The sequence below is a fragment of the Musa acuminata genome, chromosome BXJ2-4 (assembly GCF_036884655.1).
Source record: "Musa acuminata AAA Group cultivar baxijiao chromosome BXJ2-4, Cavendish_Baxijiao_AAA, whole genome shotgun sequence".
NCBI lineage: Eukaryota > Viridiplantae > Streptophyta > Magnoliopsida > Zingiberales > Musaceae > Musa > Musa acuminata.
Genome location: NC_088341.1, coordinates 11,687,501 through 11,703,279, shown reverse-complemented (window position 1 = coordinate 11,703,279; position 15,779 = coordinate 11,687,501). Strand labels below are relative to the sequence as shown.

Here is a 15,779-nt window from a genome sequence, read left to right as displayed (position 1 = left end):
TTACAGCGTGCTGTGTGTATGGACTTGCCACCATACTCGGGACCTATCTGAAAAGCCACTTTTTCTGGGATATAAATCACTGTAGCTTCAACGAAAACAAACATTTCCTTGTAGCTGCAATCAACAGATGGTCCAAGTTACCCGTGCCGTGGTTTACCATTCACATCGAAGAGGGCATGCAGGTCCACTCGAGGGTTTGGACTTTGGGTGCAAGCAAGTGGGAGGACCAGCGCAAACACGTACCTTCTCCCATGAAGCCCGTCTTTTGTGCACACAGAAACCTCCACCAAAACCATGGTTTCCTTGCCGAAGGACAGCCTCATGGTCCCCCCACTTCATTGCCTCCCTCCCTCTCTCTCTCTCTCTCTCTCTCTCTTCCTTTTCCTTTAATTATCGCCACCTTAAAAGAAACCAAGTACTCTTCTCCCGTCCTTTTCTTTGCTCTGCACTCCACGGCACGTCGCCCATGTTCTTCTACCTTTGCATCAAAACATCGTACTGGTCACTGATTACCAACGCTTAATCTTATTTCTTAATCTTCCACAATGAGACACTTAATATTATTTCCTAATCCGCACCGATGGCGTTCGTGATCACAGCTGTGTCGGCTTTTCTTCTCCATTCTCATCCGTTTGCTGCGGCAGTTAATGGTTCGCTTTCGCCCATGGTTAGTGTTTCTTCCGCCACTTGATTCGCACTTGCTGCCACATTATATTGGAGAATAAATACCTGCATATTAATCCATTCATGGATGCAGCAAAGCGATAGAGGAGAAGAATTTGATGCCAAGTTTTGTAGTGATGCTTGATGATGAACAAGGCTGTCTCGCCAAAGACCAGCAGCGCCATAGGATGAATGCGTGGTTTTGTATTACCAGCGCCAGCCCACCTTTTGATTCCATCTTTCATTCCCAAGGTTTTCAGGTTGGCTGCTCCATCCGCATCATGGATGTTGATGTCCAACTCTTTTAATAATTGTTTTCTCAAAAAGCAGCCACCAGTCAACCACAATCTATATCTCTCAATCCATTGCTTTTCGTACATGTGTTTTATGTATCTTGCTTTTCCTTTAATTATTTTGTCTTGAACAGGTGATGGTGATCCAGTCTCAAACAAAGCGACTCTCTCCGGTTCATACTGCTCATCATCATCATCATCATCAGAAGATCTGCAAATGACAAAGGATACCTCTGGATTGAGATCCAAACCAAACATTGGCACAAGTTAAATCCAAAAACATCTGTGAAATAAAAACAACAAAGGAGGAGAGTTTCTGCAAGCAGCTTTCAACAAAAAATATATCTTTTCCTTCACATTTTTCGCATACATTCACAATCTTCTTCTTTCTTATTTATGAGCAAATGTTGACACAAGTGTCAAAGGCAATCCTCTGCTTCAATCCTTCACCAGTTCCGATACCCAATTCAAATCCGGCACCGCCTCCTCCTCCTCCCTCCTTTTAGCGGCCTCATCCTCCCTCGTCCCCGGAGTCACCGGAGCGCTCCCGAAGGCCGACAGGAACCCCATGCCCCTTCGCGTCCCGAACGGTGGTGCCGAGCTCACCTTGCTCAGCTGTAGCTTCCTCATTGCCTTCACCACCTCGTCCACCCCCACCGGAGACACCGGAGGGGAAGAGCCATCCGAAGGCGGCGACATGGGAGCCGGTGCTAGAGTGGACGTCGGCGACAACGTCATCCTCGCGCCGTCCTTGCCCGGCGACGTCGGGCTCGGGGGCAGCACCACGCGCAGCTGCATAGGGGAGTGCGCGAAGAAGCAGACGCGGCGGCGGCAGGCGGCGCCATCCTTGCAGGGCTGGGTGCGGTAGCGTGCAGGGTGGAGCCAGGTCTCGAACACGCCGTGAGCGAGCTCGCAGGCGTCGCCGCGGCGGCAACCCCCGCCCCGGCGAAAGTCCGGGCAGGGAGTGCCGGAGTAGTGGAAGCGCCGGGGGTCACGCCTCCGCGCCTTCTCGCCCTGGTGGGCGTAAGGGCACTCGGTCCAGTCGTGCGACCGCCCGCGGGGACACCGCCGCACCTTGAACTCGTACATGCGGAACTCGTCGCAGGAGTACGCCTCGGCGGTAGCTGCCGACGAGGGGTCGTTGTTGCATGGGAGGAAGCTCTGCAGCGCGGCGAGCGCCGCCTCGCCGAGGAGGTGCGGCGGGAGGTCACAGGACAGGCCAGCGACGCCGCTTACGGGGAGGGCGGAGTACTGCTGCATCACGACGGTCGGATACTCAGCAAAATGCCAAGGGGGGACGTGGACGGTCGGATCGCAGTGAGTTCGCTCACCGGGCACCATTGGAAGCCGTCTTCTCCTCTTCTTCTTACGCTGCTGCCGATGCTTTGGCGTTGAGGGGTGAATTCGTAAGGCATATAAAGCTTGCCGGGGGTAGTGGGTCGTATGGACAATAAATTGGTGGCGGATGCGTTCATTTTATTTATAATGTAATAAAAGTGAAAGCGAGGAGGTTTTTTAATTAATAAAATGAAGGGCAAAACGGACGCCGGTTGGATTGCTGTAGGCGGTGACTTCCTTGGGAATTACCGGCAGTGAAGATACCCCACACCAGACGACATGTGCGGCAAGACGACGACGTTTACGTTGACACGTGGACTAAGACTTAGCCAGATCTAAATTACAAAACTTGTTATTATTATTATTATTATTAAAAGGTAAATTATTTATATGTTTGGGATAATTATTTATATGTTTCCGGCGAAGAGGCAGCCCGAAGTATTATAATGGTAATGGTGACACCATGGGCTTACTCGGGGGAGTGACAGAACAGAACAGGTTCGTTCCTCCTCTCCGTCCTCACCGAAGTATAATTAGATTATTAGAATTATGATGTCCTTTTTGTTTTTTTGTTTTTGGTTGATGGAGTAGAATTAGGTGCAATGCTTATCCTACATCGACATCGATCAGTATTCCACCCACCAACTAATACTGTGGACGGTGACGGAGGACTTGGGTTTCGGCTGCTGTGTTTGTGGATAAGAGCTAAGACGTGGGCCACATGTGCAGTCCAACCCACGCAAAACGGGTCGATTGGAATTTTCGTCTTTTTTTTATGAGGGGGTTTAAGCTGGTATATTATGATAAGGTCGACAATTAGACCATTACATAATTAACCCGTCATCAGCCATATGACGTTAACACGGTCGTGCCCAAGTGTGGAGATCGTAGAGCCGCACTGTAATATTTTTTTTGTCATTGGACACATTACAAGTATCGAAATATTTCCGCTTTTAAAAATGATATTATGATGAGAACTTATAAATAAAACTAGTATTTTTTATATATTTTGATCAAACCAGAACCGAAATCAATCTTATATGGTTTTGTTTCATTTCCAAAAACTAAGAATCCAAACCATTAGTTTTGGAACCACAACCGTGGCAGCCCATTTGTTGTACAGCTGCATCAGCAATTCTGTGATCCAAGTCTTTGAGATTCATTTTCATTAAGGCCTTTTTACATGTGTTTCCCAGGAAAGTAATGTTGTTTTCTGAGGGCCATAATGACTCATTATGTCAATTTATTACAATGGATAGAGGTGCACAGTCCTAATCAACCCAATGACAGATGTCGAGACAAGTCCCGCTGCATCCAATCTCAGACAAAATGACATCATAGTTAGGATCGAGTGGCAAGATGAAATACGAAGAACAACCAAGTAAAGGGACCACCAAGATATTATCCATTTGAATCATTCACCTCACTACTCCATCTTAAGCAAGTTGATGTTATTAGATAGCAGCCACCAAGCAGTACATGCATGGATGATCACTAGAACACCTTAACACGGCTGCAACCCTTAGAGGCTACTGTCGTAAAACCAGAAGTAGCTTTATTCATGGTGATGCTGCAATTCACCATCTCAGCTTTGCCGGAAAGTACTGCACCAGAAGAGATGATCGAGTCAGTCATCGGCCTGTCGCGTTTAAGAGAACAATGGTGTGCGACCTCACTAGTAATCCACTTTGTTAGAAAATAAATAGATAAACAAGTTGTAGGAGAATTTTCCTCAATAGGTTAGAGGATTTCCCTCAATAGAGTAGAGAGATTTCCTCAAACAATTAAGGGAAATCTCATCTACTTATCATGCCTCCGCAAGATGGTGCTCCGATCAAGGAGGCCAATCTTGGACTGATGTAATGCAAAAAGTTTACGAGCTAGAGGCTTCGTAAATGAGTCGGCCAATTGATCAGCCGTATGAACATGAGAAACACGAAGTTGACGGCAGACAACTTGATCGCGTACAAAGTGGAAATCGATAGCAATATGTTTCATGCGGGAGTGGAATACCGGATTAGCGCACAGATAGGTAGCTCCAATGTTATCACAATATATTGTAGGGGTGGAATCGATGTTGAGTTCCTGGAGTAGATTCGTGATCCAATTGAGTTCCGCAGTGGTAGCGGCAATGGCACGGTATTCAGCTTCAGTTGTAGACCGAGCGACTGTCTTTTGCTTCTTAGAACTCCAGCTGATTGGATGAGCACCAAGGAAGATAATATACCCTGATGTGGATGTTCTATCATCAAGGTTACCTGCCCAATCAGCATCGGCAAAGGCATGAAGACAAAGTGGAGAGTGTTTACGAAAAAAGAGTCCATGATTTAAGGTCCCTTTAAGATATCGTAGAAGTCTCTTGACCGCAGACCAGTGTAGAGTAGATGGTTGATGCATAAACTGTGATAATTTGTTGACAGCAAATGAGATGTCTGGACGCGTGAGAGCTAAGTATTGTAAAGAGCCAACAACTTGGCGGTATTGAGTGGGTTCTGTAGCAGGACTTCCATCTGATAATTTGAGAGAACCACTAGTAGAGATGGGAGTTGTAACTGCATTTGCATCCTGCATGTTTGTCTTTAATAACAAATCTTGAATGTACTTGCGTTGTGATAAAAGGAGACCGGAAGATGTGAAGGTAGCTTCGACGCGATAAAAGGAGACCGGAAGATGTGAAGGTAGCTTCGACGCCCAGAAAGTAGCTCAAGGGTCCGAGATCCTTAAGCGAGAATCGAGCTGCCAGCTGTTTGATGAACGCTTGGATGCTGATGGGATTATTGCCTGTGACAATAATATCATCCACATATACCAGAATATATATTGTGTTTCCATGATAATGTCGCAGAAACAACGAAGTGTCAGATTTGGAGTTAAGAAAGCCGACAGAAGTAAAAAATGAGCTAAGTTCAGTGTACCAAGCTCTCGGAGCCTGACGAAGTCCATAAATGGCTTTCCGAAGTTTGCAAACATGCTGTGGATACTGAGGATGAGTAAAACCGGGGGGTTGTTGCATAAAAACATCTTCGGATAGAGATCCCTGTAGAAAGGCATTATTAACATCCAATTGTCGTAATTGCCAGCCTTTAGTGGTAGCCAGACTCAAGATGAGCCGGATTGTAGTGGGTTTAACAACAGGACTAAACGTCTCAGTGAAATCAACCCCAGGTCGTTGATGAAACCCTTTGGCGACCAGGCGTGCCTTATATCGGGCAACAGAGCCATCTGGGTTCCGCTTAATTCTAAAGACCCACTTACACCCGATGATGTTATGTGAAGGATGGAAAGGAATGAGATCCCACGTTGAATTATGGAGGAGGGCATTATATTCCTCACTCATGGCAGTACGCCAATGTGGAGATTTTTGGGCTTGAGTGAAGGTGGTGGGTTCAACGTTGGGGGATGAGGAATTCATGATAGCTTGTAGGTTAAGTACCTGACGAGGTTTAAAAATACCATGCTTAGAGCGAGTGGTCATAGGATGATTAGAGACGACAGGATTGGGAGGTGATGTTGGGTGAGGATCTGTGGCATAAGTCGGGTCAAGTGGAGACACGTCAGGGGCACTTGGGCAAGAAGGAGGTAAAGAGGATGGTTGTGTTTCGGAACATATTGCCCCATCAATTGGGGAAGAGTGGAGTGGAGTAGGAACGGGCAAGTGTTGAACTGGAGTGATATAGTGCGGATCAGGAGGGGAGGAAGTAGACGAAGTCATGGGAGGCTCGTCCGATTGGACCGAAGGTATACCCCAGTGAGATAGTGAAGTGGTCTGTATGGCAGGATATGGAAGGGTTTGGAAAGGAAAGTTAGACTCAACAAAGACAACGTGACGTGATATGAAGATTTTGTGAGTGTGGAGATTATAGCAGCGGAAAGCATTATGTTCAAGTGAGTAACCAATAAAGACACAAGGAGTAGATCGGGATGTTAACTTATGAGAGGCATAGGGACGTAACCAAGGATAACATAAACAACCGAACACTCGGAGTTTACGAAGGTTAAGGGGTTTGTGAAATAGTGTGTCAAAGGGGGATCGGTATTGTAGAACTGGTGTAGGCATTCGATTAATTAGGTAGACAGTAGTTTGAAAGGCTGCTGTCCAAAAAGTTGAAGGCATGGAAGCCTGATGTAGAAGTGTGAGTCCAGTTTCTACTATATGTCGATGTTTGCGTTCGGCAGAACCAACTAGTTGAGGAGTATGTGGGGGAGACTTGAGGTGTTGAATGCCACAAGCTGAGAGATGGGATGCCAGGGCTTGATATTCACCACCACCATCAGAGTAGACTGTTTTAATGGTAGACTGAAAATAGTTTTCGACCAACTTCTGGAAAGTGAAAAAAATGCGAGAAACGTCAGATTTATGGGAAAGAGGATATATCCATGTGTACTTAGAGAAGTGATCTACAAAAATAACATAAAATCGGAACTTATCAAAAGATAAGATTGGAGCAGGACCCCAAACATCAGTATATATAATTTCAAAAGGTTTAGAAGAGGAAATGAAAGATGAGCCAAAAGGCTGCCGATGACTCTTATTACTAAAACAAGCATCACAATGCATCATAGAATTAGTGGACTTAAAAAGAGGAAGAGAGTGACGAGATAATAATTTCTGCTGAATAAAGGACGAGGGATGACCAAGCCGACGATGCCACACATCAATTGGAGCAGCAACAGAAGAATGAACAGTGGGTTGGGTTATTTGAGAGGTTGACGGCCATTCGTAAATGTTGTCTTTATTCGGGCCTTGGACCAATGATGCCCCCGTGCTCAAGTCCTTAACAAGAAATGAATCAGGAAAGAATTCAATGGAAGTATTGTTATGTTTGCAAAATTGAGAAACAGAAATGAGGTTGCGTTTAATATGAGGGGCACATAAAACATCATCGAGGGTAAATGTATTAGAGTCAGAATTAAGCGTTGTGGAACCAGTATGAGTTATAGGAAGTCCTTTACCATCACCGATGATGATATCTTCATCGCCGCCATAGGGATTGTGAAGAGACAAATTCTGAAGATCAGCAGTGATGTGATGAGAGGCACCAGAGTCGACAATCCAGTTGGACTGGCTAGGTGTCGGAGAAGTTAGGAGATTTGCCTGAGGCCAGTGTGACGGAGCAGGGAGGCGGGGACGAGACCGGCAAACTTTAGCGGAGTGGCCGACTTTGTCACACAGTTGGCAAATGACCTGTCTTTGATGGCTCGGTAGGGCAGGACGCCAAGACGGATGATGGCTGGAGTTGCCACTTTGTGAGAAGTGATGACTAGGAGGATAGGAGGGGTGTTGCATGGAACTCACAGAATCAAGAGGCGCATTAGCCAAACCTTGGGTGATGTTCGGCGAGTACCGAGTGCTCTTCCGTTTAGACTTATGACTGACTTGAGCAGTGACAGTTGATCCAGGCAGTTTGTCCGCACGTTTCAAGTACATCTCGTAGTCAGTCAGCTTATCATAGAGATCTTCAAAAGAGACTGGCGAGTCGCGTGCCCGAATTGCAGCAGCCAATTCCTTGTAGTCGGTGTCGAGACCATTGAGGGTATGAATGACAACCTCTTCGTCACATAGGGAATGACCTATCAAGGCCAAGTCATCAATGATAACCTTGATATGTTGTAGATAATCAGAGATACTATTTCCCTCTTGTTTTGTCACCATAAGCTTGGATAGAAGACTGAGCTTGCGAGTACGCGAATGATTTGCCAGGGTGGTTTGCAGTGTAGACCATGCATCAGCAGCTATCACACATGAAGATATCAAGGGAGCAACGGATCCAGCAACTGAAGCTTGAATAGCTTGGAGGATGAGACGATCTTGACGTAGCCACAGTTTGTGAGCTGGATTGGGTACTGGACTGGGATCGCCGGGGATGTTGAGCATGGCCAGAGGACATCTGAAGGAGCCATCAATGTAACCTAGCAAGTCGTATCCAAATAAAAGATTAGAAAATTGAGCTCGCCAGGACGCATAGTTGCTACCCTTTGATAACTTAAAGGATATCAGCGTGACAGCATTGATGGAGATAAGCCCTGTAGAAGAACAAGAAGTGGGAGTCCCTACAAGAACTAAAACATCAGAAGAAGGGAACGAAGACATTTTTTTTTTTTTTTTTTCTTCAGAAGAGGTGGAGAATGAGGGAGGGGGCTGCTGCTATAGATTGCTGCAGCAGTTTGGGCAATCTACAACAGTGCCCAAAGTTGTCGGCAGCTGCTGTGGATTGCTGCTTGCTGCAGCAGATTGTAGAGGCTGCAGTTCGCCGAAAGATGGCCGCGAAAACTGCAGCGATACTCAAGACTGTGGTTCGCTGCTGTGGATTGCTACTTGCTGTAGCGGATTGTAGAGGCTGCAGTTCACCGGAAGATGGCTGCGAAAACTGCAGCGGTACTCAAGACTGCGGTTCGCCGGGAAATGGCCGCGAAAATCTGCAGTGTTACTCAAGGAAACTGCAGTGAGAGAAATCTGCAGCAATTAGATGTAGACTGTGGTTCGCTGCTGTGGATTGCTGCTTGCTGCAGCGGATTGTAGAGGCTGCAGTTCGCCGGAAGATGGCTGCGAAAACTGCAACGGTACTCAAGACTGCGGTTCGTCGGGAAATGGCCGCGAAAATCTGCAGTGTTACTCAAGGAAACTGCAGTGAGAGAAATCTGCAGTAATTAGATGTATAGAGAAAAGCGGCAGTGAAAGCTACTGTGGTAGAGGAAGGAAGATGCAGCGGTTGCGGTTGCTGCTGGCTGGGAAGCGGCCGCGACAGCGAAGGAGGAAGACGCGGCAGCCGTCGTTAAGCAAGGAAGACTGAGCGAGTAAAACACCATCGTTCGCCGTTCGTAGCTATTGAGGAGGAGGACACTGCCGTTAAGGAGGCACCGTTGTGTAGAGGGAAGCGGCAGCGAAAGCTGCTGCGGTAGAGGAAGATGCAGCAGTTGCGACTGCTGCTGGTCGGGAAGCAAGGAAGACACCGCTGTTCGCCGTTCACCGCTATTGAGGAGGCAGTGAGAGAATGTTTTCCTCCTTGCATGACGACGACGGAGAGTGTCTGCTGTAGGCAGCAAATAGGAGAGCGAGCAAGGCCGGCGAAGAAAAGCAAGACCGGCGATGAAGAAAGAGAAGAAGTGGATGAGCAGAGCCAAGACGATGCTCGTTAGCACTGGCTCTGAATCCCTATCTTGTGCTTCTTCAGTGACTCCGCTTGAGGCAGCGTGTTACTGTGGTCGCTTGGCTAACACACGGCGATACAGTGTCTGTCGCTTGACTCTGATACCATGTTAGAAAATAAATAGATAAACAAGTTGTAGAAGAAGTTGATTGTTATTAACATATCCTCCTTCCTTTTTATACAGGTTAGAAGGGAGTAGTAGGGTTTCACTTCCTCCAGATTTATCTTCACTTTGCTCTTGCTGTAGAGATCGGACTTGCTGCACATTGCAGATGTTACGAGTCTTTTACTCTACCAAAATACAGAAGACGAGCTCATTGCAGTTGAACGAGGTAGAAAGAACTAACTTGAAGACGACGAGCCACTTGAGCATCTCTTTGTCGTGCTGGTTCATGAGATACGTGTAGGCACCGGATCGGTGCAACGCATACAAGGAGTGGAACCGCATGATGAAGAAGGAAGCCGGAGGCAGCTTCGTCTCATTCCCCTTCATCACCTGTTGCTTTCACGAATGTCATACGTACGTAGCAGAACAACGAGAATCCCATGCAGGCAGGTATAGCAGAAACGAATCCGTAGAGAGAGAAGGAGAGGCGCACGAGGAAAAACGAGGGAAGAATGGGAGACCAACCAGGTAGATGTACTCGTCGTGACCCCAAGACATGGTGACATTGTCGAGCCCACAGTTCTCGGTGTACACCCCCAATCTCGTTTGTAACAGTGGGTTCTCCTTAAAATACTGCACGTAAAAGGTAAACGAAAGAGAGAAAGGGAGGTGGCATGGAGTTAGCTGTGGAGTGAGTCAGATGACTTTACGTTGTGGTGAACTATGGATTCGTCCAATGCACAGCCCAGTGGGAACGCATCACCTGTGTGATGAAGGGACATAAAATATCAACAGAAGAGACAGATTGCAGCCGACTAAGATCCAAATGTTTCGTTCGCGAGAGAGAGAGAGAGAGAGAGAGAGAGGCCAGTCACCACCAACAACACACCACTGAGGCTCTCCACCGAACGTGGGGTTCATCAGTACTGTTCCAAGATCTACCACAGCACAAACGAATGAGTAATTGAACAGCTACAACTCTTAATTAGTAGTCTCGCGAAAAGAAATGATCGATTTACTTAAGATACCATGGATGAGGGCAGTGAGGTGAAGCCAATCTTGATCCGGGTAGTCTCGGCGAACGGCTTCGGCGGATTGGAGAAGGTGTTCGATTTGGGGCTCATCGAGGTCCGGATCGCTCTCGTCGACTATCTCATTCAGAAGCTCGATGCAGTCCCATCTGCTCATCTCCGCCTTCTGCAGCTTTCCATACTCTTCCTTCTTCTTCTTCTTCTTCTTCGCGTTGCCGCAGGCATCAACCGCAGTTAACTTCAAAACAAGGTGAACATCAAAAGATATACGATCAAATAATAGCCCGACGCAGACGCAGCAATTGCGTGACAACAACATCAAACGAAAAACAATGGAACCCCGTATCTTTGGAGGTTTGACGTTGCAGACATCTAAACAATTTAGATCGTTCAAAACGTATCCAACTTCGAATGGAACTTTTGGCATATACAGAAATCATCACCGTGAGAAAGAAAGTTGTATAAGACAAATCCATATAGCATATGTTTGGTAGATGTGATTGACACGGTAGAACTCTTCCACTGTTGCTCTTCTTTCGCTCTCTTTCTCATAGTCCCCGCATCACCATGAAAACAGGAACCGGTTAGGAAGAAGAAGAAGAAGAAGAAGAAGAAGAAGAAGAAGGTGACATATACCTGAAGAAGGTGACCTAATCTTACATCAATCACAAACCATTTATGGATGATGAAGATATATTTATCCATAAGCATCGGGACCAGATGATACCAAAATCAAAACCGTGGTTCGTGACGAGGAAGACAGAAGGTGACATATACCTGAAGGAATGACCACAGGCGTTGCTGCCGAGGACTACAAATCCTCCATCAAGAAGGCGTTCCTTTTCTTCCACCGAGCCCTCCACATTCACGTTGTTGGCTATGGGATTCTCCTCAAGAACCGGATCTAGAGCAAATCAACATGAAACAAAGACGCACTGCTGTCAGGATCATTCTCCTCAACATACAACTGAGAACATGAAACTGGAAGAAGCGCAAAGGATGTGCGGAGAGAAACATCATACCGGGCTCGATGACCGTCATGGTGTCTCCAAGGAGAGACTTCACACACTATTCGCCGGACCAGTTAAGTGACGTGAACACTGAGCGGTAGGCCTTTCGATGGCCTCCTATGCTTCACTGCCCCCGTCTAAATCACCTACGATTCCCCAAGATCTTACTGGATTACCTCTAAGGGCCGACTTAATGGGTCATTCTGGGGGCCCATATTAATGAAGACAAAGAATACATGTCACAATAATGTAGTAAAACAATCGCCACCGTTGAGACAACCGTCTCATCCGTGGACGACCAAACCTGTCGCGCCACGAGACGCGAACGTAGATTTAAACGGATCTCGTCCGCACGATCATAATATAACGGTCTAGATTTTCTTGCCACGAGCATTCCCTTGTCTCGCGACGCGAACCGTAAGAATCCCACCGGCGTCGGCCCGATGAAACATCTTTTTTTATGACTAAAAAACCCATGGTTATCATCTTATACGAGGAAGTAATCTGGTTAAGAAGCCTGCAAGCAATGGCTATCTTGGTCATTTAATTACCGAAATATATATGGTAAGTAAATCCCAGGCGTGGCGGCTAGGGTTTTTTGCGTCGCTTATCTGCACTCTCTCCGCCCCTTCCACCGAAACCTGCTTTATTCGGCTCAATCGAGACATCTTGCCGCCGATTCTAGGATTCCCATGGAGATCGTCGAGGCGCGGAGATTGGTGTTCTTCTAGTTCTTTGTTTCTCTAAGGCCTATCTGACCCCGGCGCTTGAAGATTCTTTTGCGGAGATGGCCAGCATTAACCCCTTCGATCTCCTCGGAGACGACGACAGCGAGGACCCAACGCAACTCATCGCCGCCCATCAGCAGAAGATCGCCTCCAAGAAGCCCACTGCCCCTGCCGCCGCCGCACCTCACGCGCCGGCTAAGCTTCCGACCAAGCCTCTCCCTCCTGCTCAAGCCGGTCGGTCTCGTTGATCTGGTTGAATTCGTCTTATGGGAAAAAATGAGTTTCTTTTGTCGTAGTTTCCGTGCAAATCTGGAACTTATCTTGTTTCTTGTGAAGCTTCTTGCCTCGGACGTGTTTGTCTGCTTTAAAGCTGCGTGTTTTGTGCGTTATTTCTCCGGTTGAAATACGATTTGCGCCTTGCCATAGTGCTTATCTGATCGGATCCTATTTGATCTTGCAGTGAGAGAGGTAAGGGATGCGAGGAGTAATACTGGGGCAGTGCGTGGCGGGGCTGGCCGAGGTGGCCCCGTCCGTGGTAGGGGTGGACGAGGAGGTCCGATGAGTCAAAATCGTGATTTTGGAAATGGGAACACCGGTGGAGCTTCTCGAGTGTATGAAGGTGCTGATGGTGCGGGAGGAGGTGAAGATGGTGACGCTGGTAGGCTTCAGGAGAGGGATCGGCCGCCGCGTCAACCGTTCAGTGGTGGACGTCGCGGTGGATATGGTGGACGTGGTGGATACAGGAATGGGGAGGCTGTAGATGACTCTGAACGTCCTCCACGGAGGATGTACGATCGGCGGAGTGGAACAGGCCGTGGGTATGAGATGAAACGCAGTGGAGCTGGCCGTGGAAACTGGGGAGCTGCAACTGATGATGATATTGCACAGTGAGACTTGATTACTCACTCTTAGGATGTATAGTGAGGGGAACCTTATAATATTAGCTTGTTATTTCTGTAACATTTCGTTTTAACTGCGAACCCTTTCATGTTGGTAGGGAAAAGGAAGAAGTTCTTAATGCTGATGATAAGACTATTGCAACCGAAAAGCAGGCAGAGCAGGATGAGGTGCCATCACCTGAGGTGAACAAAGATAACGAGGGTGCACCAAATGAAGGTGAAGAGAAGGAAGAAGATAAGGTGAGTGAGTACCACTGTACAAAACTTTGTTTCACACTGCACATAGAAATAATAGGATATCACTTTTTTTGCCAAAAAAATCTAATTTAACACTTGTACATGAATACTTGAATAGCCATTTTGGAAGATATAAGACAGTGGATTACTTCTCTGTGTGTCGCATTATCATAAATCTTTTTGCATTTGCTATATACTAGCATGATGTGCAGCAATAAATGCTGTGACAGTAACAAATGAGTCACATTTTCCTGTTCCCCTGTAGTTGCTGTAGTTTATTATACTGCTGTTACATGGGTATTCTATGTTGCACAGAATGAGCACCTAGCTCATTGAATTATACATAAACTTCTAGAACTTACTTTGACTAGAAACGTTTTGATTACTAAGTGTGAACTAATTATCCTAGTGGTAATGTGGAATCTGTTTTCTACTATTAACTCACCTTTTGTATAGCATTGTACTCATTTAAGTGCCTTATATAACTACTATTGAAGTTGAAATAATGTCATGCCTATCAAAAACCCATTCATGTCTATTCTTGTTTGACATTCACTATGATTGCACATTTGACCTGTCCAGTTCTTGATACCTTTGAAAATAATAGAATATAGGATGATTGAATAATACTTCATCAGTCCTTCCTGTTATGTATCTGATCTCAGGCTCTTGAGTGAGTGGCTTCTTTTTGTCTTCACAGCTTTTGATAAATGAGTTGCATCAAGAGATTAAGAGAATCTTTTAAGTCATTTGTTAAGCAGCAGGCCCATTACAAGTTCCAGAAGAACAGAGATAAAAATTTTAAAAAATGATATAAATATGTACATTTTTTATGTGATTGTATGGATGTGTTTAAAACCTAAGTAATTGTAACTTTCTGTATGAGCATGTTGCCTAGTTTGTTATGATGGTTTGTCTGCATGTTATGTTGTTGAATGAAGTAAAAAATAGTTGTTAAATGGAAAACTTTTGCTGTATATTGTGATAGTCTGACTCTATTCGCATTGCAAATTCAGTTGTATATATATTGGCTTCAATGATTTTATTTTTGTAGTTTCTAACTTTTGTATACCTGATGAGTTTTGGCAGAAAGGCGAGAGGTTTCTGTATCTTTTAATGGTTGTATTGGTATATTATCTTTAGAGGCTCAAGTACTAATTTATACATTCAGTTAAGATGTGCTTTATTTTGTTTATAACTATCATTGTTTATATTTAATATTGTTTATTTATCTTGGTAACATCTGTTAGTTTGTTTGACGGATGATCTATCAAGAATTCAAGATGTCTAAATTTTTTTTGATGGGCATAAATCCTATTAAAATTTCAAGGCGAGAACCATGACTTTTGGAGTATTCACTTGGATATGAAATGTTGTACTTGAAGATAAGGATACGAGATTGAGAAAAGATTGTGGCTTCGAGTAATGCTTTTGATATCGGATCTAGAGTGTTGACATTTGCCATGCTCCTGAGTGCTGGGCCATGCTTTTAATACCATTATCTGAGTGCTGCCTCTCTTTTATTTGCAAATTAATTATCAAACTGTGTAGTACTTGCAACCCAATTTAGTGATTCCAACTCTTGTAGTTTTTTCGGTAGTTGAAACTTTGACTGTGAAGGATTTATTTTGTCTGTTAGGATGCATACGCTTCTTACAGCACCACACTTGTAGTGATGTATTTTTGACTTAAAATGAGTAGGAGATGACTTTGGAGGAGTATGAGAAAGTGAGGGAGGAGAAAAGAAAAGCATTACTTGCAATGAAGAATGAAGAGAGAAAGGTTGAAATTGACGAGGAACTGCAGTCAATGAAGCAACTCTCGGTGAAGAAAGGAAATGATGATGTTTTCGTTAAGCTTGTAAGTGTGCTGTGGCTCTTTTCCTTTTCTTTTGTCATCGTGCATTACATCTATGTTAGGACAAGCCTGTTGATCTACTGCTTATTCCACAGGGTTCTGATAAGGATATCGGAAAAAAGAAAGAAAACATTGATCGGGATGAAAGGAGCAAAAAGGTATGCAGTTTCGCCCATCAGGTGTTATTTTTTCTCATAAAGCTCCGGTAGCCACATTTTCTTATGTTCTTTGACGGTTGTCAATATTTCCTTGTTAGTCCATGAGCATCAATGAGTTTTTAAAGCCAACTGAGGGAGAGAGAAACCGCGGTGGCCGTGGCCGCGGAAGGGGGCGAGGTGGTCGCGGACAATTTGGTAGCGGCTTTGGAGGCGAGGGTTCAACTTTTGCAGCAGCTGCTGCTCCATCAATTGAGGATCCTGGACAGTTCCCCACCCTCGGAGGGAAGTGAGAGCCAGCGAGCTCAAAGAAA

General features: G+C 45.6%; 3 protein-coding genes across 4 annotated transcripts in view; 1 reads left to right on the top strand and 2 right to left on the bottom strand.

The window, feature by feature from the left end:
• Nucleotides 1-1,094: 1,094 nt before the first annotated feature.
• LOC135610042 (zinc finger CCCH domain-containing protein 2-like) lies at nucleotides 1,095-2,389 on the bottom strand. 2 transcript variants are annotated; one of them, XM_065103993.1, is made up of 2 exons: nucleotides 2,288-2,378; nucleotides 1,095-2,210 (listed from the first exon to the last, which is right to left on the bottom strand). In XM_065103993.1, the coding sequence occupies exons 1-2, from the start codon at nucleotides 2,369-2,371 to the stop codon at nucleotides 1,395-1,397; spliced, it is 900 nt and encodes a 299-aa protein (XP_064960065.1). In that variant the 5' UTR covers nucleotides 2,372-2,378; the 3' UTR covers nucleotides 1,095-1,394. The 2 variants fall into 2 exon arrangements, with proteins under 2 accessions (XP_064960065.1, XP_064960064.1); XM_065103992.1 differs by having other exon boundaries at nucleotides 1,095-2,389.
• A 7,285-nt stretch (nucleotides 2,390-9,674) lies between these two features.
• On the bottom strand, nucleotides 9,675-11,728 carry LOC108951149 (inositol oxygenase 2-like). Its single transcript, XM_065102117.1, has 8 exons — nucleotides 11,602-11,728; nucleotides 11,357-11,483; nucleotides 11,023-11,122; nucleotides 10,577-10,817; nucleotides 10,424-10,486; nucleotides 10,259-10,311; nucleotides 10,074-10,181; nucleotides 9,675-9,938 (listed from the first exon to the last, which is right to left on the bottom strand). The coding sequence occupies exons 1-8, from the start codon at nucleotides 11,618-11,620 to the stop codon at nucleotides 9,729-9,731; spliced, it is 921 nt and encodes a 306-aa protein (XP_064958189.1). The 5' UTR covers nucleotides 11,621-11,728; the 3' UTR covers nucleotides 9,675-9,728.
• Nucleotides 11,729-12,171: 443 nt separating this feature from the next.
• Nucleotides 12,172-15,779, top strand: part of LOC135610041 (RGG repeats nuclear RNA binding protein A-like) — a 3,719-nt gene continuing 111 nt past the window's right edge. Inside the window, exons 1-6 of the mRNA XM_065103991.1 lie at nucleotides 12,172-12,551; nucleotides 12,778-13,204; nucleotides 13,315-13,456; nucleotides 15,155-15,313; nucleotides 15,406-15,468; nucleotides 15,567-15,779. The exon at nucleotides 15,567-15,779 is cut by the window's right edge and continues 111 nt beyond it. Coding sequence (XP_064960063.1) covers nucleotides 12,377-12,551; nucleotides 12,778-13,204; nucleotides 13,315-13,456; nucleotides 15,155-15,313; nucleotides 15,406-15,468; nucleotides 15,567-15,758 — 1,158 coding nt within the window. The 5' untranslated portion in view covers nucleotides 12,172-12,376 and the 3' untranslated portion in view covers nucleotides 15,759-15,779. The remainder of the gene's footprint in view (nucleotides 12,552-12,777; nucleotides 13,205-13,314; nucleotides 13,457-15,154; nucleotides 15,314-15,405; nucleotides 15,469-15,566) is intronic.